This window comes from Salvelinus alpinus, chromosome 7 (genome assembly GCF_045679555.1).
Source record: "Salvelinus alpinus chromosome 7, SLU_Salpinus.1, whole genome shotgun sequence".
Taxonomy (NCBI): Eukaryota; Metazoa; Chordata; class Actinopteri; order Salmoniformes; family Salmonidae; genus Salvelinus; species Salvelinus alpinus.
In genome coordinates this window covers 57,189,372-57,215,345 of record NC_092092.1, presented here as the reverse complement: position 1 = coordinate 57,215,345, position 25,974 = coordinate 57,189,372, and the positions used below count along the sequence as shown (strand labels likewise).

General features: G+C 43.0%; 1 protein-coding gene and 1 long non-coding RNA gene across 4 annotated transcripts in view; both read right to left on the bottom strand.

Annotated features, from left to right (window-relative positions):
* LOC139581293 (uncharacterized) overlaps positions 1 to 25,974 on the bottom strand; it is a 121,047-nt gene that overhangs the window by 76,591 nt on the left and 18,482 nt on the right. The window lies entirely within an intron of this gene.
* Positions 22,821 to 24,587, bottom strand: LOC139581292 (transcription factor Sox-3). The gene has a single exon (XM_071410885.1). The coding sequence runs from the start codon at positions 24,419 to 24,421 to the stop codon at positions 23,462 to 23,464; it is 960 nt and encodes a 319-aa protein (XP_071266986.1). The 5' UTR covers positions 24,422 to 24,587; the 3' UTR covers positions 22,821 to 23,461.

Sequence of the window (25,974 nt, the reverse complement as noted above, 5' to 3'; positions counted from 1 at the left end):
AATGGAAATAAAGCAGACTACACCTCACTGCTTTGACAGGTGAGAACTCCAGGCCAAGCCCACATTAACAAACGCATGACAGCTTTGAAAAAAGAGGAGCCAAGGCAGGTTTTGGGAAGATTCCTTCATGTCCCATGTCTCCTGCTATCCACAGGTGGAACCTCAGCCCTGGCTGAGGTCCATAACAAGCCTCCCTTCACTTGGTGGATGGTGGCCTCTGGGCTCCAACAGGGCTGTTTGCTACTGCAGGTGAAATCCTGGCACTGCAGGGTCCCTCTCATTCAAAATGGGTCTACCATACCTTTTGTCTCTGACCTCATGACCAGGGACAAGAATTTTCTTTGACCTCAAATTACCTGGCCAGCAAAAAATGATCTGGATCATAGTCATCGCCTAAACCTATGGCCCAGAGTTTTCCTGGTTAGGTTGCATAGTCAAGGAAAACGTATGGCCCCACTTATGACCACAACAAGAACAGTACAGAGATAAGTGAAGCTGGATCATACAAGATATCAACCCAGCGGTGCCGCAGTACTTCACAGCTCAATAACTAGAGACCATTTATGTACAATCCATGTCATCATCTGACCCCATGAGACTGGCTGTATGCATATCGTCACCAAGATGGAGGAGATGGATAGAGCTCTGGAGCAGATTAACTGTGGCTGATTTAGCTTCGGGAAAGCCACTTGCTTAATGACACGGTCCTAGAAACAACTGAGACAAGACCAAAAGGAGAAGATGGAGAGAGTGAGAGAGGTCATAGCCCTCTCCAGACAAATTGTGGGCAGGCTAATCTGGGCAGCCCTGCCTGGCCTCCAGGACACACCTCCAGCCGGCCGGGAGGGAGGGAGGGAGAGAGCCCTGACTAACTCACCATGGCAACTAATCAATAAGTGACAGAGTCAGTCAGAACTGAACGTGTCCCACCTCCCCCCACGTTCCCAGGGTAACCAACGCTCCCCTCCCGGCAGGACAAGGCAGGAGGTGTCTCCCATAAACCCCTCACAGATCAGATCAGGGAGGGAACTTTATCCCCCTCCGAACCCCGCTGCACAGGACTTAGTGTGGGGGTCAGGTGTCTGTGGAGGATGGTGTATGTGTGATATGTGTGTGAGGTGGGGCGGGGGGGGTGGGGGGGGTTGTTGTATGTATGTATGTATGTTTGCACACGTGTTTGTGGGAGGTTGTTGAATGGAGGGGCGGCATGGGTATTGAGTTTGAGACAGGTTACAGCCAGCAGCTTAATGAACACTGATCCTGACAATAGGAATATGATCAGGAGCCATCTTATGTGGCTAAGTCGCCGCGCGGCCATTGTGTGTCTGTCAATCTGTGTTCCTTCTCACTGTCCCCCAACCACCACTAATCAATATCTGTAGCCTAGAGGAGAGTCTGCCCCCCGCGTCGCCTCCCTCCTACCTCCATTAACCCCTGTGCCCCAATCACTGCATTGTCACTGCATTGTCCCTATACAGTACCATTTTCAGATAGTTGTCACTGGACATATGACATATGTACCTCGAGTGTAACTTACACACACTTGGACCCGTTTTCTAGGCTCTCAAGACGGGTCAAGTAGGGTCAAAGGATTACTTCCTGCTCTTGGTGAGTAAGGTGAAACCCCACTACACGCCTTAGTGTTGGTAGACAATGTGAAATAGGACAACAAATGAATATGGCTTACAGAACTGGACCATCTTCAGGGTTGGATTTCACACTGGAGAGGTTGCCCTCAACACCTCTGTTATTATCACTGACGTACATGACACATAACCGTCGGTATGCTATGTCATTTCTCCATACAGGTATCCCTCTCGGCTGTATGTATGTGTCATCCACCAATCACATACAGTCATCTTCCCAAAAGTTCAAGTGAACCTCAACAACAGGGCTTCATGGAACACGAGCCCCAAAAAATCCTTGTAGGGAGAACCCTCTACAAATATCCCCTCGCTAGAACAACAACCATCAGCACCAGTGAATACTACCTTTCTAGCCCTGCGTGGGATCTGTGTGTTTTCTTTGGGGACAAAGGAACTGTAAAACCCGTCTCCTATTCACACGCACCTGCTGTGCTAAAACAAACAGTGCTGGGGATTCAGACACCTTAATGGATGAGCCGACCATTAGGGACTAAGTCTGGGTAAAGCAGGCCGTGGGCGCTGGCTTGTGTTGACGTACGTACGCTAGGCTCAGGGGATAGGGACGGGGATGGGCACAGGCTAGGTGCTGGGTGTTGTCGAGGAAAGGTAACTCTAGTGTGGCACTTAAGGTCACCTGGCTGGCAGCCTGGCCACCTGGCTGGTAGCCTGGCACGCCCCCACACTGCTGAGTAATAGGTGAGGCATGTAAAAACACACATTGGCAGCGGGTAATATGGAGAGGAGATACTCTGGTCAGGCCTGCTTTCATACTATTTCTGAGTGGGCAGGTTTAAAAGGGTATGTTGAGTATAGCATGCCAATTGAAGTTATAAATCTATATTAAATTCCTAAATAAAGTTAGCCGATTTCCCTTTCTGTTTTCTTTCATCTACTTCCTGAATAGAATTGACACTCACCCCAACCCTGAGTGAGTGGATATCAATGTTCACTCTAACCCAGATATCTCTTCATTCTGAGATTCCACACGCCTTATCAGGTGAAGACTAACAATATCAGCGTCTCAATCAAAGCTGTTGGACAACAATCCTCGATTACACAAGATTGCCATTCTACAAGACTGCCAATGGTTTCGCCCTGTTAACTTCTTTAGGGTAGGGGGCAGTATTTTTACGTCTGGATGAAAAGCATGCCCAGAGTAAACGGCCTGCTACAAAGCCATAAAAGCTAGAATATAGATATTATTAGTAGATTTGGATAGAAAACACGCTGAAGTTTCTAAAACTGTTTGAATGATGTCTGTGAGTATAACAGAACTCATATGGCAGGCAAAAACCTGAGAAACAATCCAACAAGGAAGTGGGAAATCTGAGGTTGGACGATTTTCAACTCAGCTCCTATTGAAGATACAGTGGGATATTGGTAATGTTGCACTTCCTAAGGCTTCCACTAGATGTCAACAGTCTTTAGAACCTTGTCTGATGCTTCTACTGTGAAGTGGGGCCGAAGGAGAAGGGAATGAGTAAGGTCTGCCATGAGCTGACCATGCTCTGACCATGCGCGTTCACATGAGAGGGAGCTCTGTTCCATCGCACTTCTGAAGACAATGGAATTCTCCGGTTGGAACATTATTGAAGATTTATGTTAAAAACATCCAAAAGATTGATTCAATACATCGTTTGACATGTTTCTACTGACTGTTAAGGAACTTTTTGACATTTCGTCTGCTTTTAGTGAACGGGCTTCGTGACTTTGGATTTGTTTACCAAACGCGCTAACAAAAGTAACTATTTGGACATAAATGATGGACATTACCGAACAAAACGAACATTTCTTGTGGAAGTGGGAGTCCTGGGAGTGCATTCCGACGAAGATCAGCAAAGGTAAGTGAATATTTATAATGCTATTTATGACTTTTGTTAACTGTATAATATGGCGGATATATTTGTGTCTTGATTGGGCTCTGAGCGCCGACTCAGATAATTGCATGGTTTGCTTTTTCCGTAAAGCTTTTTTGAAATCTGACACAGCGGTTGCATTAAGGAGAAGTGCATCTAAAATTCCATGCATAACAGTTGTATCTTTTAGCAATGTTTATTATGAGTATTCCTGTAAATTCATGTGGCTCTCTGCAAAATCAAATGATGCTTTGGAACTTCTGAACGTAAGGCGCCAATGTAAACTCTGATTTTTGGATATAAATATGAACTTCACCGAACAAAACATACATGTATTGTGTAACATGAAGTCCTATGAGTGTCATCTGATGAAGATCATCAAAGGTTAGTGATTCATTTTATCTATATGTCTGCTTTTAGTGAATCCTCTCTTTGGCTGGAAAAATGGCTGTGTTATTCTGTGAATAGGCACTCACCTAGCATAATCATTTGGTTTGCTTTCGTCGTAAAGCCTTTTTGAAATCGGACACTGGCTGGATTTACAACAAGTGTATCTTTAAAATGGTGTTAAATACATGTATTTTTGAGGAATTTTAATTATGGGATTTCTGTTGTTTTGAATTTGGCGCCCTGCAGTTTCACTGGCTGTTGAAGAAGTGGGACGCTACCGTCTCACGTACCCTAGAGAGGTTAATTAAAGAGAATGCCACAGTCAGAAAGTGGTGCAGGCCTAGACAGATAACACAGTGTGTATGTTTAATTGAAAAACAAGTACAATTATTTATTTTTAACTTGAATTCTTTCAAAGAACCCTTCCCTAACACACGTCTTCACATTTATACCTAAAACCTGTCCAACGTCTATAAACCTTTCATTCTAATAATTTACCTTCCTACTGACATCAATGGAAGTCATTTGGTCCTAAGGCCCTGCTCTGATTTGGAAGTGGCGGTGGCTTTGAAGTGTCTCCCACTCTGCATTCTTTGTGGTTGTGCAACGCATGGTGATACAACCATAAGCTGTAATTAACAAGAGACATTATGGAGCACGTCTGTTTGGCGGATCGGTGCTGATATCCTCCCAGGCAGGGGAGTATTGAGTTGGTGAACAAAACAAATTGGATGAGAAAAGAAAGGGAAAATAACATTTCCAGTGTATTGACTGAGGCCTCTCTATCAGTCAGTTAGGGTCAGTGTGAGTGGATGAGGCCTGGCTGAAGAGGAAAAGAGCGAGAGGGCGGGATGGATGGCTCTCAGTGGGTCAACACCAAAGCCCTGACCCCAGGAGGATTTGATGCCATTTTCCCACGCAGGGAGCCGACCTGAGAGTAGCTTGTTAACAACATCTGCCCCAGTTCAGGGAGATTAACCCCCACCACACCGCCCCAACCCCCACACCTCCACACATACACACACTGACTGACTTGACACACACAAACACACCCCTCTCTGCTGGCTGTGAGTCTTGACGGTCCCGCACGGGTGTCACCACTCCGGACAGGCCTGCCTCAAGCTGGACATGCAGGGTGCTCCAGGTCAAGCCAACTGAGCTCAGAGGGGAGGGCCTCCTGGAGAGCCCAGCCACAGCAGATCAATACCAATACAGCCTGTGCCTGCTTCTGGTCTTGAATGCAGCCTGACAGACAGACTGAATTGAACATCTCATCGGAGTTTCCGTCTCACTGCAACGGTCACCTACTGTATACGGCACAAAACGAACCAGATTTACTTCTAATTATGTGGGTTCATTTTTGGAAAGAGGTGTGTCCTGATAGGTGTCCACGGAGACCGAGAAGGCGTGAGATGTCTCAACGCCAGTCAGTCTGTCTGGCACAGATTTTGACAACAACTTTTCCACACATCACAATGACGTAGACAGAACCTTCTAAAACACCCACTCATATTCCATCACACCACCTAGTTCACATACTGGGACACCCGTGTAACTTGTTATAACGACAGGAAAAACGCACAGTATATCAATGTAAGTATGACACTGAAGCGCTGCAACACACACATAGGGAAACATATGTAAGTGGAAGGGCATAAAAAAAAATGCTCAGAAAAAATAGTATGAGACAGAAGCTCTGTGAATACACACACACACACACACACACACACACACACACACACACACACACACACACACACACACACACACACACACACACACACACACACACACACACACACACACACACACACACACACACACACACACACAGCTCAAGCTGAGCATTTAAACACACAATCACAAGCACCACACAGAAGCAGATAGAACCCTCTGGGAATCCACAGAATCCGTGTTCTACAGGAGTATAATTAAGTTCCTTTTTGGAGAGGGTTAAACAAACAGGCCCAGTGAGGTCATAGGCAGATGGAAGTGGGGATATGCCCGCACTCGCTGAGTGGGCACAGTGCTCCACATGACAGGCCCTGAGAGAGGCCCTCTGGGCGCTGCTCAGCGAGAGGGGGGAGAGGAAGGGGTGAAGAGGGTTGTGTGTGGGGGGGTTAGCTACTGAGGGTTTAGCTACTGAGTTACACGGTTTTAGCCATGTTTTAAGTGTCCTCAGGAGAAACAATACAGATCATAGGAAGTGGGATCTAGGAAGTTACATACATAGGAAAACAAAGCTTAAGACTCTGAGACTTTGATAACTGTTGCATCATATTTCCTGTAGGGCCTTGCTCTCCTAATGGAAAAGTACCACAGTACTGAACCCTACCCGATTATCAAACAAACTATGAGGGCTGAGCCTGGAGGCCGCTCCACTCAGGCATCACATACCAACTGACTGATCTAGCACATTTTGACAGATGGCACAGAACCATGACTCTCTCTGACTCTGACCCAGTGCAAACACCTCCGACATGGCCAACCGGGAAGGGAAAAGCTGCTTAATTGCTAAAAAATGACTTGGAGAGGGTGATTAGCTGATAGGCAGCCGCTAGCGTACTAGAGTGACATAAGACCCTGTCAGTGAATGCAGGGAGGTCCGGATAATCTTTCCCTCCACAAAGGTGCATGGGGCTAATCCAGGCCGCTGTGCTGAGCTCTGGATCAAATCCTACAGGGAGTGTGGGAAGGCCAGCGGGGACTGCCAACGTTCTGGCCCTCTTGGTGGCCGGGGTAGCCTATCCCAGGGTGCTTTGCAGCAGTATAGGCATACCTGCTGAGAAGGGTCTGACTGCAACCCGCATCCAGGGAAACCCCAGGGAAGAACCGCTCAGGGAAGAACCGCCCAGGTTAACCAAGCCCCCTCTTGCTTCTCATTCTATTGGCTCCTGGCTACTTCCTCGTTCTATGGGCCGACTGTAGCATTGTAGCTAAGCCTAACCCTTTTCCTAACCTTAACCTCATTCTCAACCTGCTACGTCAATTATTCTCACCTGCTACGTTAGTTCTCCTCAACTGCTGCGTTAGTTCTCCTCACCTGCTACGTCAATTATTCTCACCTGCTACGTTAGTTCTCCTCAACTGCTGCGTTAGTTCTCCTCAACTGCTGCGTTAGTTCTCCTCAACTGCTGCGTTAGTTCTCCTCACCTGCTGCGTTAGTTCTCCTCACCTGCTGCGTTAGTTCTCCTCACCTGCTGCGTTAGTTCTCCTCACCTGCTGCGTTAGTTCTCCTCACCTGCTGCGTTAGTTCTCCTCACCTGCTGCGTTAGTTCTCCTCACCTGCTGCGTTAGTTCTCCTCACCTGCTGCGTTAGTTCTCCTCACCTGCTGCATTAGTTTTCCTCACCTGCTGTGTTAGTTCTCCTCACCTGCTGCATTAGTTTTCCTCGCGTGCTGTGTTAGTTCTCCTCACCTGCTGCATTAGCTTTCCTCACGTGCTGTGTTAGTTCTCCTCACCTGCTGCATTAGTTATCCTCACGTGCTGTGTTAGTTCTCCTAACATGCTATGTAAACAAGAACCTTGGGCGGTTCTTCCCTGGAGTTTCCCTGGACGCAGGTCGCAGTCAGACCTTATTGTGTCTGCTTGCTCCATAGCTCTACTGTAAGGACGTTGGACACAGGGAGTGAGCTGGGATGCCAAGAAGCAGGATCTCAGAAAAACTCATAATGGAACTAACTGGAATGGTTTTGCGTAACAGACTGCAATGAAGCCTACGATAGAGGTTTCTGGGTTAGTGATTTAATAGTAAACTCATCATGTAGACCCAGCAGTCATAGTAAACAACTGTGTCCCACCGCTGCTTATCTAGGCATCAAAGACAAGAAAAAAGTTAGTGTTTGTGTGTGAGTATGTGTGTGTTTTAAAGGGATTTATGAATTACAGTTCCTTCGTAAAGTATTCAGACCCCTTGACCTTTTTCCACAATTTGTTAGGTTATAGCCTTGTTCAAAAATTTATGAAATAGTTTTTTCTCCCATCAATCTACAAACAATAAACCATTATGACAAAGCAAAAACAGTTGACATTTTTGCTAATTTATTTAAAAAATCTAATGGAAATATCACATTTACCTAAGTATTCAGACCTCATATTCCCGAGTGACGCAGCGGTCTAAGGTACTGCATTGCGGTGCTAGAAGCGTCACTACAGACCCTGGTTCGATTCCAGGCTGTATCACAACCGGCCTTGATTGGGAGTCCCATAGGGCAGCGTATAATTGACCCAGCATCATCCGGGTTAGTGTTTAGCAGTGGTAGGCCGTCATTGTAAATAATAATTTGTTCTTAACTGACTTGCTTAGTAAAAAAATGGTTAAAAAAATAATATACCAAAATAAGTGACTCAGTACTTTGTTGAAGCATCTTTGGCAGCAATTACAGCAATTACAATTACAGCAATTACAGTTTTCTTGGGTATGAAAAACAAGCTTGACACACCGGTATTTGGGGAGTTTCTCCCATTCTTCTCAACAGATTCTCTCAAGCTCTGTCAGTTTGGATGGGGAGTGTTGCTGCACAGCTTTTTTCAGGTCTCTCCAGATATGTTCGATTGGGTTCAAGTCCGGGATCTGGCTGGGCCACTCAAGGGCTTTCAGAGACTTGTCCACAAGCCACTCCTGCGTTGTCTTGGCTGTGTGCTTTGGGTTGTTGTACTGTTGAAATGTGAACCTTTGCCCCAGTCTGAGGTACTGAGAGCTCTGGAGCAGGTTTTCATCAAGGATCTCTTTACTTTGCTCCATTCATTTTCCCTCGATCCTGACTACTCCCCCAGTCCCTGCTCCTGAAAAACATCCACACAGCATGATGCTGCCACCACCATGCTTCACCGTGGGGATGGTGCCAGGTTTCCTCCAGACATGACACTTGGCATTCAGGGCAAAGACTAATCTTGGTTTCATCAGAGTCTTTAGGTGACTTTCGGCAAACTCCAAGCAGGCTGTCATGTGCCATTTACTGAGGAGTGGCTTCAGTCTGGCCACTTTACCATGAAGGCCTGATTGGTGGAGTGCTGCAGAGATGCTTGTCCTTCTGGAAGGTTCTCCCATCGCCACAGGAACTCTGGAGCTCTGTCAGAGGGACCATCAGGTTCTTGGTCACCTCCCTGACCAAGGCCCCTCAGTTTCGCCGGGCGGCCAGCTCCAGGAAGAGTGTTGGTTGTACCAAACTTCTTCCATTTAAGAATGATGGAGGCCACTGTGTTAGTGGGGACCTTCAATGCTGCAGAAATGTTTTGGTACCCTTCCCCAGATCTGTGCCTCAACACAATCCTGTCTCTGAGCTCTAAAGACAATTCCTTCGACCTCATGGCTTGGTTTTTGCTCTGACATGCACTGTCAACTGTGGTACCATATAAACAGGTGTGTGCCTATCCAAATCATGTCCAATCAATTGAATTTACCACAGTTGGACTCCAATCAAGTTGTAGAAACATCTCAAGGATGATCAATGTAAACAGGATGCACCTGAGCTCAATTACGAGTCTCATAGCAAAGGGTCTGAATACCTATGTTAATAAGGTATCTTTATTTTGAATACATTTGCAAAAAAAAAAAACTGTTTGCACTTTGTCATTATGCGGTATTGTGTGTAGATTGCTGAGGATTTTTACTTATTTAATCCATTTTAGATTAAGGCTGTAATATAAAATGTGTGAAAGGTCAAGAGGTCCAAATACTTTGTGAAGGCACTGTACATCCAAATAGACACGAAGGAATTGAGTCTCTCTTTCTTCCTAATAGCAGCAAAAATTTAGCAGAAATCTGAAGGAAACCTTAAGGAAACGGTTTCAAATTCAAGAGTTTTGTTCTGTTTGTCAAGTCACATTCAAAACAAGGATATGACTAATGCAAGTATATTAAGAGCCACATTCAGAAAACAATGATTAAATTATTTAATCTAATAATTTTCTGCTTTTTAATATTCTGACAAAACATGCCTCATAAAATAATTGTCTGGAAATGAATGATTTAAAAAAACTGAATGAATCTAGTTACTATAGGCCTACTTTGTCAATAAAAGGTGTATAGGCCTATGAATTCCCAAATAAATTGGAATTCTTTCTTGTTCATTAATTTAGTCAAAGTATAAACTAAGTCTTTATGATATGCCAAGTCCTGCAGTCTCTAGTTTTATCTTATCTTGATTATTGTCCAGTCATATGGTCAAGTGCTGCAAAGAAGGAGCTAGTAGAACTGCAGCTGGCCCAGAACAGAGCGGCATGTTTTGCTTTTCATTGTAATCAGAGGGATAATATCAATACTATTAAAAACTAAAAACGACGTTTTAGGTGAGAATAGGCATTGGTCTGAAGCCGAAAGGAAATTCACGAGCACCACAATGCCTATTCTACAATGCTCTATGAAGGGTTTCCAGCACACAGCTTTGACCTACTGCAGTAGCTATGTTGGTATTGTACTTGAAACTATATGTACGTACGTTGCTTTGAATTCAAACCTTCTCAAAACAGTCTAATTCATACTTTTAGAGGTGCTTCCACAATAATGGGATTTGTACCACATACAAAGTAAAGTATTCGATTATTCCCACACCACACCAAGACATTATCCCATTCCACTACCTTTTCAAGTTTTTTATTTTTTATTAAATGAAAGCAAGCTTTGCTTTTATACTTACAAGACCATCAGGCTTAATCGAGCCGTTTTGTCTTGTAATAATGTGGTACATGCATGTATTCCCTAATCCTTTATTTGAACAAAACAGGTCATAAGAAAAGCTCCACAATAAGATTCTTTATTGGTCAGTAGGTGTCCAACATAACAGGTAGTGGTGTGTTGGACACAGTAGCTCAGAAAAAGCCTGTCTGCATTCCTGATTTCTGTAACTGTTATAGCTTACCTGTGTAATATTGACTCAGAACCCCTGGTTTCAAACATTGTCCTGTTTTATCAAATTGCTGTGCTGATCCCGGGGTCGAGACCCTGGGTCTCGACCCCGCCCTGTGCAACTGGGTCCTGGACTTCCTGACGGGCCGCCCCCAGGTGGTGAGGGTAGGTAACAACATCTCCACCCCGCTGATCCTCAACACTGGGGCCCCACAAGGGTGCGTTCTGAGCCCTCTCCTGTACTCCCTGTTCACCCACGACTGCGTGGCCATGCACGCCTCCAACTCAATCATCAAGTTTGCGGATGACACTACAGTGGTAGGCTTGATCACCAACAACGACGAGACGGCCTACAGGGAGGAGGTGAGGGCCCTCGGAGTGTGGTGTCAGGAAAATAACCTCATACTCAACGTCAACAAAACAAAGGAGATGATTGTGGACTTCAGGAAACAGCAGAGGGAGCACCCCCCTATCCACATCGACGGGTCAGTAGTGGAGAAGGTGGAAAGTTTTAAGTTCCTCGGTGTACACATCACGGACAAACTGAACTGGTCCACCCACACAGACAGCGTTGTGAAGAAGGCGCAGCAGCGCCTCTTCAACCTCAGGAGGCTGAAGAAATTCGGCTTGTCACCAAAAGCACTCACAAACTTCTACAGATGCACAATCGAGAGCATCCTGTCGGGCTGTATCACCGCCTGGTACGGCAACTGCTCCGCCCACAACCGTAAGGCTCTCCAGAGGGTAGTGAGGTCTGCAGAACGCATCACCAGGGGCAAACTACCTGCCCTCCAGGACACCTACACCACCCGATGTCACAGGAAGGCCATAAAGATCATCAAGGACAACAACCACCCAAGCCACTGCCTGTTCACCCCGCTATCATCCAGAAGGCGAGGTCAGTACAGGTGCATCAAAGCAGGGACCGAGAGACTGAAAAACAGCTTCTATCTCAAGGCCATCAGACTGTTAAACAGCCACCACTAACATTTAGCGGCCGCTGCCAACATACTGACTCAACTCCAGCCACTTTAAAAATGGGAATTGATGGAAATTATGTAAAAATGTACCACTAGCCACTTTAAGCAATGCCACTTAATACAATGTTTACATACCCTACATTACCCATCTCATATGTATATATACTGTACTCTATATCATCTACTGCATCTTGCCATCTTTATGCAATACATGTACCACTAGCCACTTTAAACTATGCCACTTTATGTTTACATACCCTACAGTACTCATCTCATATGTATATACCGTACTCTATACCATCTACTGCATCTGCCATGCCGTTCTGTACCACCACTCATCCATATATCTTTATGTACATATTCTTTATCCCTTACACTTGTGTGTGTGTAAGGTAGTAGTGTGGAATTGTTAGGTTAGATTACTGTTGGTTATTACTGCATTGTCGGAACTAGAAGCACAAGCATTTCGCTACACTCGCATTAACATCTGCTAACCATGTGTATGTGACTAATAAAATTTGATTTGATTTGATTTGATTTGATTTGATTTTTGATCAGTGGGTAGCTCATTGCTTCTGTCAATACAGTAGGTCACTTACAGTTGTAGCTACTTGAATTAATTGTTGCAATAAAGATGGTAACGCCACAATAATGCACATTTACAATAGGACTATATCTAAACATATACTGAACAAAAATATAAACGCAGCATGCAACAATTTCAAAGATTTTACTTTGTTACTGTTCATATAAGGACATCAGTTAATTTAAATAAATTCATTAGGCCCTAATCTATAGATTTCACATGACTGGGAATACAGATATGCATCGGTTGGTTACATATACATAAAAAGAAAGTAGCCGCGGGATCGGAAAACCAGTCAGTATCAGGTGTGACCACCATTTGCCTCATGCAGCGCAACACATCTCCTTCACATAGAGTTGATCAGGCTGTTTATTGTGGCCTGTGGAATGTGTTCCCACTCTTCTTCAATGGCTGTGTGAAGTTGCTAGATATTGGCGGGAACTGAAACAGGCTGTTGTACACGTCGATCCAGAGCATTCCAAACATGCTCAGTGGGTGACATGTCTGGTGAGTATGCAGGCCATGGAAGAACAGGGATATTTTCAGCTTCCAGGAATTGTGTGCAGATCCTTGCGACATGGGGCCGTGCATTATCATGCTGAAACATGAGGTGATGGCGGCGGATGAATGGCATGACAATGGGACTCAAGATCTCGTCACAGTATCTCACAGCATTCAAATTGCCATTGATAAAATGCAATTGTGTTCATTGTCCATAGCTTATGCCTGCCCATACCATAACCCCACCATGGGGCACTCTGTTCACAACATTGACATCAGCAAATCTTTTGCCCACACGACGCCATATACGGTGTCTAGCACTACAAAGCTGATTTTAAAAAATCAACAAGATTTTATATTTTGAATCAGCTGTGTAGTGTTACGGCAAAAATGTTAATGTGCACAGAGGACAGAATTCGGGAAACGCTGAATTGGGCTGTTTGAGAAGGTTTGAATCATAGCACGCTGACCGTGTCGCGTGCGCGAGCGTTGCAAAATAAATGTAGAAATCTATGTTATTCAATTATTGTGCCTACACTGTTCACGTGCGCCAACGAGCATCTGCGTTGCCAGGAGCTAAAATAGAAATCAGTTCTATTTCTGACGCAGATCGCGCTGCAAGTCCTGCCTCTCACACCTCCTCATAGGTTTATTGAAGCAGGTACCCACGTGCCATCTCCTCATTGGTTATACCCACGTGGGGGACTGAAAGACGAACGAGGTCAGTGGCGGTAATGCACCTGATTTATGAAAGTTGCCAATCGCAATATAAAGTCAAGAGAAGAAAAAGCCTGTCAGGAAGCGAGATGACTAGAAACGATTCGGTTGACCATTTTATGTGTGGATTAATTGGCGGAGTAGAGGACCTTGTGCATTTTCAGGTAATATAACTCAATGTTTATATCCAAGGACAAATTACATAGCAACAGCAAGCTACCTAAATAGAACAAATGTAGGACAAATGTATGCACAATGGCGCACGCACGCAGCCAGTTTGGGTTCCGTGTAAGCAACCTACCTACACACAGTTTGAAGTACAACACCAACATAGCTACTGTAGTATGTCAAACCTTGGTAGAGCATGGGTGGAATAGGAATTGTGGTGCTCATGTGAATTTCCTTTCTTTTTCAGCTTCAGACCAACGCTTATTCTCACTTAAAACAGTTTGTTTTTAATTTCCATGGTTTTTACACCGGAAGGTGATTATGCAACATTATACATTGTAATTAAGCACTAAGGTACGAGGGGGTTTGGTATATGCCCAATGCACGCCTAATGCCTGGATACAGTGCTATTGGCCATATACCACGAATCCCGGAAGTGCCTTATTGCTATTATAAAACAGATTACCAACGTAATTACATGTATATAGAAGTAAAAATAAATGTTTTGTCATACCCTGTGGTATACAGTCTGATATACCATGACTTTCAGCCAATCATCATCATCATTCAGGGCACAACAACACAGTTTATAATACAGCGTAAAACAGCAAAAAATGTAAAGTAAACAATGACAGACAATGTAGTTCATATTTATTTATTATTAACAGCTGATTTTCCAGATGGAAGGAAAAAAAGACACCCAGTTATGGATATGGAGAAAACTGTAGAAAAAAAATCCCTGATCTCTCTTAAGACAATTGAGCAAGCTCCTGGAAAATACACAAATAAAATCAACAGGTACCCATGAACTATTTACATGAAAATGTACCTTCAAGTTCATTGAAGGCCTAGTACTACATTACCCGTAATTCACCTTTGTTTATCACCAAATAACATTTACAACCAAATGTACACTCATCAGATAGTCAACTTTGTAACTACAATTCAGGGATGGCCACAATTGCTCGTGACAAGCTACAGGTTTATGCAGGCTTTTTATTCATGGTCTCGATAAACAGCTGAGTAGTAGAATCAGGTGTGGTAGCAATGGGCTTGAATAAAAAAGCCTGCATAACTCTGTGGCTCGTCAAGAGCAATTTGAAATGTCCTGCTACAAACACTAAGAAAAAGGGGAAACACCTGCAAAATACAAAAGTAAATTAGACAAGTGCAAAACTGAACATAAAGTACCAGTCAAAAGTTTGGACACACCTACTCATTCAAGGGTTTTTATTTATTTTACTATTTTCTACAGTGTAGAATAATAGTGAAGACATCAAAACTATGAAATACCACCTATGGAATCATGTAGTGACCAAAAGGTGTTTAAACAAATCCAAATATATTTTAGATTTGAGATTCTTCAAAATAGCCTCCCTTTGCTTTGATGACAGCTTTGCACACTCTTGGCGTTCTCTCAAACAGCTTCATGAGGAAGTCACCTGGAATGCATTTCAATAAACAGGTGTGCCTTGTTAAAAGTTAATTTGTGGATAATCTTTCCTTCTTAATGCATTTGAGCCAATCAATCAGTTGTGCTGTGACAAGGTAGGGGTGGCATACAGAAGATGGTCTTTTACCAAATAGGGCTAAGTTCATATCATGGCAAGAACAGCTCAAATAAGCAAAGAGAAACGATCATTACTTTAAAGACAAAGGTCAGTCTATACTGAACATTTCAAGAACTTTGATAGTTTCTTCATGTGCAGTCGTAAAAACGATCAAGCGCTATGATGAAAAACTGCCACGCAGGAGGACCGCCACAGGAAAGGAAGACCCAGAGTTACCTCTGCTGCAGAGGATAAGTTCATTCGAGTTACCAGACTCATAAATTGCAGCCCAAATAAATGCTTCACAGAGTACAAGTAACAGATACATCTCAACACCAACTGTTCAGAGGAGACTGCGTGAATCGGGCCTTCATTGTCAAATTGCTGCAAAAGAAACCACTACTAAAGTACACCAATAAGATTAAGACTTACTTGGGCCACGAAACACAAGCAATGGACATTAGACCAGTGGAAATCTGTCCTTTGGTCTGATGAGTCCGAATTAGATTTTTGGTTCCAACCATTGTGTCTTTGTGAGACGCAGAGTATGTGAACGGATGATATCTGCATGTGTGGAGGTGGTGTGATGGTGCTTTGCTGGTGTCACGGTCAGTGATATATTTTGAATTCAAGCCACACTTAACCAGCATGGCTACCACAGCATTCTGCAGCAATACACCATCCCATCTGGTTTGCGCTTAGTGGGACTATAATTTGTTTTCAACAGGACAATGACCCAACACACCTCCAGGCTGTGTAAGAGCCATTTGACCAAGAATGAGAGTGATGGAGAGCTGCATCAGATGACCTGGCCTCCACAATAACCCGAGCTCTATCCCAATTGAGATGGTTTGGGATGAGTTCGACTGCAGAGTGAAGGAAAAGCAGCCAACAAGTGCTCAGCATGTGGGAACTCTTTCAAGACTGTTGGAAAAGCCTTCCAGGTGAAGCTGGTTGAGAGAATGCCAAGAGTGTGCAAAGCTATCATCAAGGCAAAGGGGGGCTACTTTCAAGAGTCTCAAATATAAAACATTTATTTGTTTAACCCTTTTTGGGTTGCGACATGATTCCATGTGTTATTTCATAGTTTTGATGTCTTCACTATTATACAATGCAGAAAATAGTAAATAGAAAGGCCCTTGAATGAGTAGGTGTCCAAACTTTTGACTGGTACTGTATATATTTACAATCTATAATTGGATAGGTGCTCAAAACTTCAGGTTCAAATGTTCTAAGTAATACTGTACACAACTGTCCAACTCCAGGAAAAGAGCACACGTCATAAATGGAAGTATAAATAAGAAAACATGTGGGAGAACTTTAAGTATTGATAAGCAGCATAAACTTCTTGAATTCAACCACTGGGTTCAAATATACATTTAGATGTGTGAACAGTCATCCATAATAACCACAATCAGTAAAGCGTAGCTTTCAGACTCCTCGAGAGTCTGAAAGCTGGTCTCTTCTCCGTTCTAGCAAGACGCACACAAATTGTATACACCACATTCACTGCCACTCCACTAACCCAAAGGCTCTTTTAAGAGCCACCTAATAAATGAAAATGTGTGTGTCGGTAGGGGGCTGTCAAAACTATAAACTCAATTGTCAAAATGTATCCTCTGGGAGGAAAACCCACAATCTTAAAATATACAGGACGTACCTCTAGTCATTACACTACGAACCCAGTTCTTAAAACACTGATTTGACAGACCATTTATATGGACAGTCTTGAAGAGTTCGTTCAAAAACAATTTTGTTCGTTAATTTGCTCTTGCTTGGTCAAAACACCATGCTAAAACAGTTGATTTGTGGAAAACAGACTCATTAATCACGTAGCTCGCCAAGTTAGCAAGCATGTAATTATTTTGACTGCGCACAGCATGGCACACAATTTAAGCAAACAGGGGGGGTTCGATTAATCTGTCCTTGGGTACACTGGACTATGGCCCATCACATCATCGGGGAGGGAAGGCAGTTATCAAAAGCAATCACTTTTGCATGTCAAAATACAGAATCCTACATGTGCTTCAAGTCAAATCAAGCTTTATACAGCACATTTCAGACATGAAAAAACTAATAAAAAACAAATAAAAGCTAAAAGATTTACTACACAAACACAAGATAAAACAAAACGACACACACTGATCAATTAAAAAGCACCCTAAGGAACAGCAAAGCTAAAAGATGTTTGTATATCTTTTTTAAATATGTTCACAATTTTTCCGCCCCGCCTCAGTTTCTCTGGCAGTCTATTCCAGAGGCTGGGGGCATAATAACTAAAGGCTGCCTCTCCATGCCTCTTGGTCCTAGGATTTGGGACAATTAAAAAGCTAGTGCCAGAGGACCTACTGGCTACATAAATAAAATAAGTGAACCTTTATTTAATCTAGGAAAGTCCGTTACGAACAAGTTCTTATTTACAATGACGGCCTACCCCGGCCAAACGCTAACGACGCTGGGCCAATTGTGCTCCGCCCTATGGAACTCCCAATCATGGCCGGTTGTGATACAGCCTGGAATCGAACCAGAGGCTGTAGTGCCACCGCTAGCACTGAGACGCAGTGCCTTAGACTGCTGCGCCACTCGGGAGCCCACAGAACTTAAAAGCATGTCTGACCTGTATTGGGGTGTACAATCGTGGATTAACTTTACAATAAAATTTAAATATAATAACTTTCAGGCATCCAGTGCAGAGACTTTAAAACCGATGTAATGTGTGTTCTCCATCTGGTCTTGGTCAGTACCCGTGCTTAATTACATCACTTTGCTGAGCCGCCTTCGGGCAGAGTGGGCACCTGGCTCAAGTCCAGGAGCCAGGCCCGGTTCCAAATCGATTAATCAAACGCCCTCAATGATTCTGATGCTGTCTTACCTGGGTGCACCATGTGCAGGACCTACACCCCCTGACTACTTTTTACTTGATGGCAACTTCAGATTTTCTGGGAACACACTGAAAAGTAACATGACACGGTTAAATCAGTCAGCACAAATGTGGATTATAATGACAAGGCAGGAGAGGGAGCTGGAATGTATTCTACATGTTTGAAACAGCTATGCTGCACACTCACAGCGCACCACTGAGGCTCATGTTCACGTGCTTTGGGGGTTCAACCATTGTTTGGCCGGGTGGCTTTACTTGGCCCTTCGCGCTCTAGTGACTCCATGTGGCGGGCCAGGCGCCTGCAGGCTGACCTCGGTCGTCAGTTGAACGGTGTTTCCTCTGACACATTGGTGCGGCTGGCTTCCGGGTTAAGCCGGCGGGTGTTAAGGAGTGTGGTTAGGCGGATCATGTTTCTGGGGGCGCATGACTCGACCTTCGCCTCCCAAGCCCGTTGGGGAGTTAGAGGCAAGAGCGAAATTGGGGCTACTTTTTTTTTTTTTTTAATCTAGGCCCTACAAAAACTTATTCAGTCCGAAAAGTTGGCAAGTCTAATTGTCACTTTATGTACTCCGTTGTCTAGTTCTTATACGATGCCTAGATAATAGCTGGTTGTGCCAGCTAAGTGAGTGTAAGGGGGCAATTACTTTTTCACACAGGGACATTGGGTGTTACATAACTTTGTTTATGAAATAAGTACGTAATGGTTGTGTTATTGGTTCACTCAGGTTCCCTTTTTCTGATATTAAGTTTTGGTTGAAGATTTGATACCGTTCTTGTAAAAAATATGCAAAAGTAGAGAAAATTAGAAAAGGGGCAAATACTTTTTCATAGCACTGTAGCTATATGCCCCAGGGGCAACAGTTTTGATAAATGTATAATTGATCGCTCTCACGTGCTCATTTTTGTCCTTTAAGAACATGTGCTATCTTTTTGCAGCATTTGACAATGCTATTATCTTTTTTTTTTAAGGCTAATCTGAGTTCTAACGCCCGGTGGTCATTTGCTCTGCAACACGGCTGCTTGCACCATGCTACCAGTCATTAGAAGTGTATGCGAACAAACCTAGGCAGCTGTATATAGCTAACTAAATGATGGAATTTAATATGAGGTTAATCAATAAAATGCAAGCAGCTATTTTGATTAGCTAGGTAGCTAACTAGTTAATGTTACCTAGCTAACTAGTTAATGTTACCTAGCTAACGTTAGCTTGCAAAGTCCAGCTAGCCTCTCTAGCTAGCTAACACCAGTCAGCTGAAAGCTAGCTAGATAACAGGCAAATAAAAAGGTAGCTAGCCAATCAGTGTTTTTGTTTTGATTAGCTAGCTAACTAGTTATCTAATGTTACACCAATCAGATGAGAGCTTATGATGGCTAAGTAGCTAACCAACAAACAAGGAACGCTAGATGGCTATATTTTGCCAAGTATGACATTTATAAAGCCCTTTTTACATCAGCAGATGTCACAAAGTGTTATACAGAAACCCAGCCTAAAATCCCAAACAGAAAGCAATGCAGATATAGAAGCACGGTAGCTAGGAAAACTCCCTAGAAAGGCAGGAACCTAGGAAGAAACCTAGAGAGGAACCAGGCTCAGAGGGGTGGCCAGTCCTCTTCGGGCTGTGCCATGTGAAGACTAAGAGTACATGGAAATTAAGGCTAGATCGTTCAAGATGTTCATAGATGACCAGCAGTGTCATCTAGCTAAGGTTTTTCATATAAGGCTAAAGTCATCGTGTAAACTGCTCATCTAGACACGAGTGTAATCAGGGAACAAACATGATAGAGAACATCCTTGGCTGCTAAGATAGCCAGTTAATGTTAACTAGCTAGGTAACGTTAGCCAACTTAAAACTAATGTTAGATAACGTGTATGGCAAGTTCATGCACCACAATATATCCTACTTTCTTACAAAAAACATAGCTAGTTAATGTTAAGTTTACAACCACCAAACTTTGGGAAACTGCCACGCTGTTCACGTTCATTTGCATTGCACAGACCAAGCGACAGTTAGACAAGGTAGCCAGATTTTAGACAAGAAAAACACGAGTTAGCTACACTACATTTCCTCAACTAAGAACAATCAAGAACACAAACCACAGCCGAGAAAACAAATTGCTTTGTTAAGAAACAGTAAGCTAGTTATGAACCGCATATACAGAGCTGTGAAAAAGTATTTGCCCTCTTTCTGATTCTCCATTTTTGATACTGAATGTTATCAGTTCTTCAAGAACCTAATATTAGATAAAAGGGAACCTGAGTTAACAAATACTTTATTAAAAAAAGTTATGCAACACCCAATTCCCCTGTGAGAAAAAGTAATTGCCCCCTGACACTCAACTGGTTGTGCCACATTTAGCTGCAATCAAACGCTTCCTGTAGTTGTTGATCAGTCTCTCATATTGCTTTGGAGGAATGTTGGCCCACTCTTGCATGCAGAACTGCTTTAACTCAGTGACATTTGTGAATATTCAAGCATGCACTGCTCTTTAAGTCCTGCCACATCTCAATTGGGATTAGGTCTGAACTTTGACTAGGTCATTCCAAAACTTCAAATTTGTTCCTTAACCATTTCCATGTAGACTTGATGTTTTGGATCATTGTCTTGCTGCATGACCCGGCAGCGTTTCAGCTCACAGACAGATGGCCTGACATTCTCCTGTAGAATTCTGATGCAGAATTTATGGTTCCTTCTATTAAGGCAAGTCTTCCAGGTCCTGAGACAGAAAAGCATCCTCAAACCATCACACTACCACCACCATGCTTGACCGTTGGTATGAAGTTCTTACTGTGGAATGCAGTGTTTGGTTTTCGCCGGGCATAATGGGACCCGTGTCATCCCAAAAATTGTCTGACGACCCTAATTTTATTTAACTAGGCAAGTCAGTTAAGAGATTTTTACCTTGTCAGCTCGGGGATTCGATCTAGCAACCTTTCGGGAAACTAGCCCAACGCTCTAACCACTAGGATACCTGCCGCCCTAATGCTAACGACCTTGTAAAAAATCTGCTCTGTGGTTCTCGGTAACGGACGAATGGCTCATGAGGCAGGGAGTGTGTTCATAACCTCCAATCAAATTGATTTGCGAATGTTCCTCAATATTGGTGTCATATTGGCAGGGAGACGTGAATTTAACACAGCTTCAACCAAGGACAATAGACACGACTATAATGCATGCCAGTCTCTTGGCCAAGAGCTTCTTGTTTTTATAAGAAACATTGTTGGAAATGGCTAATTGTTTGCAGTCAACTTACACACACGCTACAAAGGTATTTTCACAGGTCCAGAACAAATTATTATAGAGCCATGATTGCGTGTTACTCCCATCTCATATAGCGCAAGTGGACAGAAACCTGGTTTCAAAAACAAAGTAAGACCTCACTGCAAAACGCTTCTCCCCATGTGACCTACTTTTTGTGTGTATGTATAACGGATAGATGCATACACACACCGTTTTAATGTTTGTAAATTGTAAAGTATTTTACCTGTGATGTCTTTTTGCTTGTGTCTGACCTTAGTAAGACTGGACATCTGGAGGACTAGCTGTCGCTATTTACGTCGGCTAATGGGATCCTAATAAAATAAACAAAAATAAATCAAATATGTGTCTTCACACTCATTCACCCCGTTGAACATGTTGGCGATAAACTGTGCACAATAAAGGAGTGGATTTACAGGTAGGCCTACCTAGATTCACTTTGCCATCTGATATGACTATGTATAAAGGATCCAAAGTCAATATTGGAAAGACTTTGCTGAACTCCACACTGTGAAAAGGAGCGTTATAAACGATTAGATTATGAGTCAACGCAGCCTTATAGTTCACCATAACTTATGGCAGAACCATTCAGAGAACACATTCCATAGAATCAACCAGACTACAGTAAATATACCCAATCGACAAACATTCCATTTCGAAATACACTATATTGAGTAGCTTAAGTTGTCATGGTTTGGTAAGAACCGAAAGTTAAGCTATTGGTTAAAGCAGCCCGATGGGCCTACAAGCAAAGCAGCAAGTTAAATTCAGATGAGTAATTTAAACAATTTCGCTTTTCAGAAAGAAATCTTTTAAAGTCAGCAATGAAATTAAAGACCTACACTTTGTATAGGCCCATTGTCTTTGACATTAACATATTTTAGGTGCTGCCGTATTTCTCCATGTCCCAGCTATTCCCAACAAAATTGCATAAGTGAGTAACCAGTCAGATACCCGTGTATTTAGTTAAGCCTAAATAGTAATGGGGAAAATTGTTCACCGCAACCAAAGTTAGGAGGGGGAAAAAAGCCTATATTTCGATAATTGGAAGATATTATGCTGATCATTAAACAGAATTATTCAAAACAATATTGGGCTATGCAACACTTTACAAAATCTAAATGAACGTATATTTTATTTACTAAAATCAGTGTTTGCAGTAGGTCTATTTTAGGTGGAAGAGGTGATGAAAACTTGAGTTATACAAGACCGTCTTCATCCGTCATGTTTGAGTTCTCATTAGTCACACTTCGTTAGACCCATCGCCTAAGATAAATCACTTTGCTTTTCAATGTTACACTCATTTCATTCTGTGAAGCGGCATCTCCTATGATACCTGACAGATTTCACCCATCAAACTCACGTCACATCCCCTATCGACAAGTACTCATCAGGTGGCTCATACCCCACACAATCACCAAAACACACATGGACTCAGTAATCTTGTTTCGTACAAATTTATTCATCATTTAAGAATAGAGGATGGTCTTAAAATAAGTAGAAACGTCAGTTTTAAATAAAACTTCCTCTTGGCCCATGATATGGGTTAACCTGACTAAAAACCACAGAAAATGTCAGAAAAAATTGAACATTATAACAAAACAAAAAAAATACTATAAATAAAAACGACCCGCAGTCTTACATTTCATTAAAACCTAGGTCATGAAGAAAAAGACTACAAAGATTTGGACACAGCCGACACTGACATTCTACAAATTAAGTGTAAACACGTATGAACCAACTCTCAATCCAGCTTTTCTGAAATACAACGCCTCTTCACGAGGCCAGATGCCTTTTTCAGAGAAAATATGATGGCATTATTAAAATATAGAAGTCCAATTCTTCTACAGAAGCTGATTGCTTATAAATCATGATAAAAGCCTATTTGCAATGCAATTTACTCTGGTGGACTGAACATTCAGTTTCAGGCCAGGATATGTAGTTTTAAAATGCTTTAAAATGGACAACTCATTGAGATAAAAAAATCAAATGTATTATTGTTTTTTTTAACTACTGAACGGCGATTATTTTAGCAATCAAAATGTTCAAGTATACGAAGTACTTAAGTCTATAGTCATTTTTTCAAATGTGGGTTAGGGGTAGCGTTCCGTTCACGCCAGTCCCCGCGGTCTGATAGTGCGGATGTACACTGTGTAACCGACTGGTCTGCAGGGACGCGTGATCCGCGCTGTCGCCACCGGGAGGCAGGTACATGCTGATCATATCCCTCAGGTCCCCCAAACACGCTCTCTGGGAGTGAGAAGTAATCGCCGGAGGTGGTGAGCTCGGCTCGGTCTTGCACACGGAGGCCATGGAACCCAAGCCCATGGCGCTGGAGGTTTGCTGCGTGTATGCGGGGGACATGCTGTACGTGGATGCTGCGTTCATGTAGGTCTGCGCCGAGGACATCATGGGGTACTGGAGCCCTGCCATCTCATACCGGTGCATTTGCTGAATCTGTGGGCTGTTGATGCTGTGATGCTGAGGGTAGGCCAACTGGTCCTGCATGAGGGAGTACGCACTGTTTGTCCAGCCATTCATGTGAGCATAACTGTCCATCCGCTGTCCCACCGAGACGCCGTTGTTGACAGCGTTGGCACCTGGCGCCAGAAGTCCTCCAGGCAAAGAATACTTGTCTTTCTTGAGCAGGGTCTTGGTCTTCCTGCGGGGACGGTATTTGTAATCCGGATGCTCCTTCATGTGCATGGCGCGCAGACGCTTGGCCTCGTCGATGAAGGGTCTCTTCTCCGCGTCGGTCAAAAGTTTCCAGTCTGCACCGAGCCGCTTACTAATCTCAGAGTTGTGCATTTTAGGGTTCTCTTGTGCCATCTTTCTCCGCTGTCCACGGGACCACACCATGAAAGCATTCATAGGCCGCTTCACCCGGTCCTGGTCGTTGGCACTGTTGTTCTTGTTGCCCGCCGCTGAGCCCGAATTGGACTGCGGGAGTGGGCTCTTGATCTCGGTTTCCATCATGTTATACATTCGAACGGCTTTGAAATGTTCACTCTCAGGCGTGGATAAAGTTGAACAAAATACCATCAAAGACAAGAGAGATAGAAATAGTACTGACCAGTCTCATGTGAGGGGGAAAAAGTTGTCAAAAGAAGCTCAGGCAATGTTAGTTTGTCAGGTGCTTCCAATTTCTCAGTGCTCATCAGTTCGCTCTGAAACAGAACTCTGCAAACTTGTCCGCCAACCTCAGCTGTTATTAGTTCCCGGGTCATGTGATTTGGATTGACAGCGAAACAATGCGTTGCTCCCGACCAATCACAGCACGGCTTCGTCTACCGAATTGAGTTGGACAGTGCTCTGTTTGGGGTTGGAGTTGTAGAAGGAAAGGGATAGATTCAATTTTATACATAAAGAACACCTTATAAAACAGTTAAATTAGATAAAAAACTAGGTGGTTCGAGCCCTGAATGCTGATTGGCTGACAGCCGTGGTATATCATACCGTCTACCATGGGTATGACAAAACATTTATTTTATTGTCTAATTATGTTGGTAACAAGTTTATAATAGCAATAAGGCACCTCTGGGTTTGTTACGTCATGCATAAGAACAACCCGTAGCCGTGGTATATTGGCCATATACCACACCTCCTCTGGCCTTATTGCTTAATTATAGTTAATCTGAAGTAATTCAAACAAACTATACATGTATATATGTATATTGAGATGTTAAAATGTAAGTTACATCACATGCAGGAAACATTTTAGAAAATGGCTAAAATCTTACTGAAACAAACTGAATCATAGCCTATATAGGGTTTTTAAATGAAACGAATAGGTTTGATGGAACGGATCACGTCGACAATTCAAGTCAATTTGATCATCAAATATATTATCCTACTAGTTAAATATATAGGTTTGAGTTTGTAGGTGCTATAGACATGACCGATCATTAAAAAAATAAACCATGCATAAAACTCTAGCAACTCATGTCATTACAGACGTAACTTCATAATTTGTAAGGGGTCTTGGTAAAGAAAAAGGTGGAAATCAAATAATCCCATTCAAGTGGTGACTGGAGGCGTGGTTCCAATGCCTGTATAGATGACCTATGAGTGCAAGGCAGAAAAGTGGTATTATTCTCTCCATTCATTAATGAATACTCGCCCCTCCTTAAATATCAAGATGATATCTTAGAATTGGAGATTGGCATCTATATATAACTTGAGGTTAGCGTGCTCCTTCATACAGAAGGGTTTCTGTAAATACTATTTCAATTGCAGCTAATGTCAGACAACAAAACAATTTGTTAATATGTTGAAAATGTGTGTGCTTGTCATTTTCAAATGGGAATTTATCATGAATTGAATTAGAATGTATTTATTATATTAACATATTGACAAAAAGTCTGATTCATCAAAACAACATGACACTGAAGATGTTTTAAATGTAAATGTGGGTTACTTAAAATAAACTGCACAGTAAGTGTGCGTAATTGGCACACTATTGGATTAAATGTTTTGTTTACCATGTCCATCGATGTTTGCAAATGCGGATTCACTTTCTATTTCTCGACTAATTTTGGTTAATCTCCGTGGCCAATTCTCAAAACAGCCAACATTGGGAATGGTACAGCGGCGAA

Excerpts from the sequence above, each read along its gene's own strand:
- LOC139581292 (XM_071410885.1), bottom strand. The coding sequence starts at position 24,421 with ATGGTATTTTGTTCAACTTTATCCACGCCTGAGAGTGAACATTTCAAA.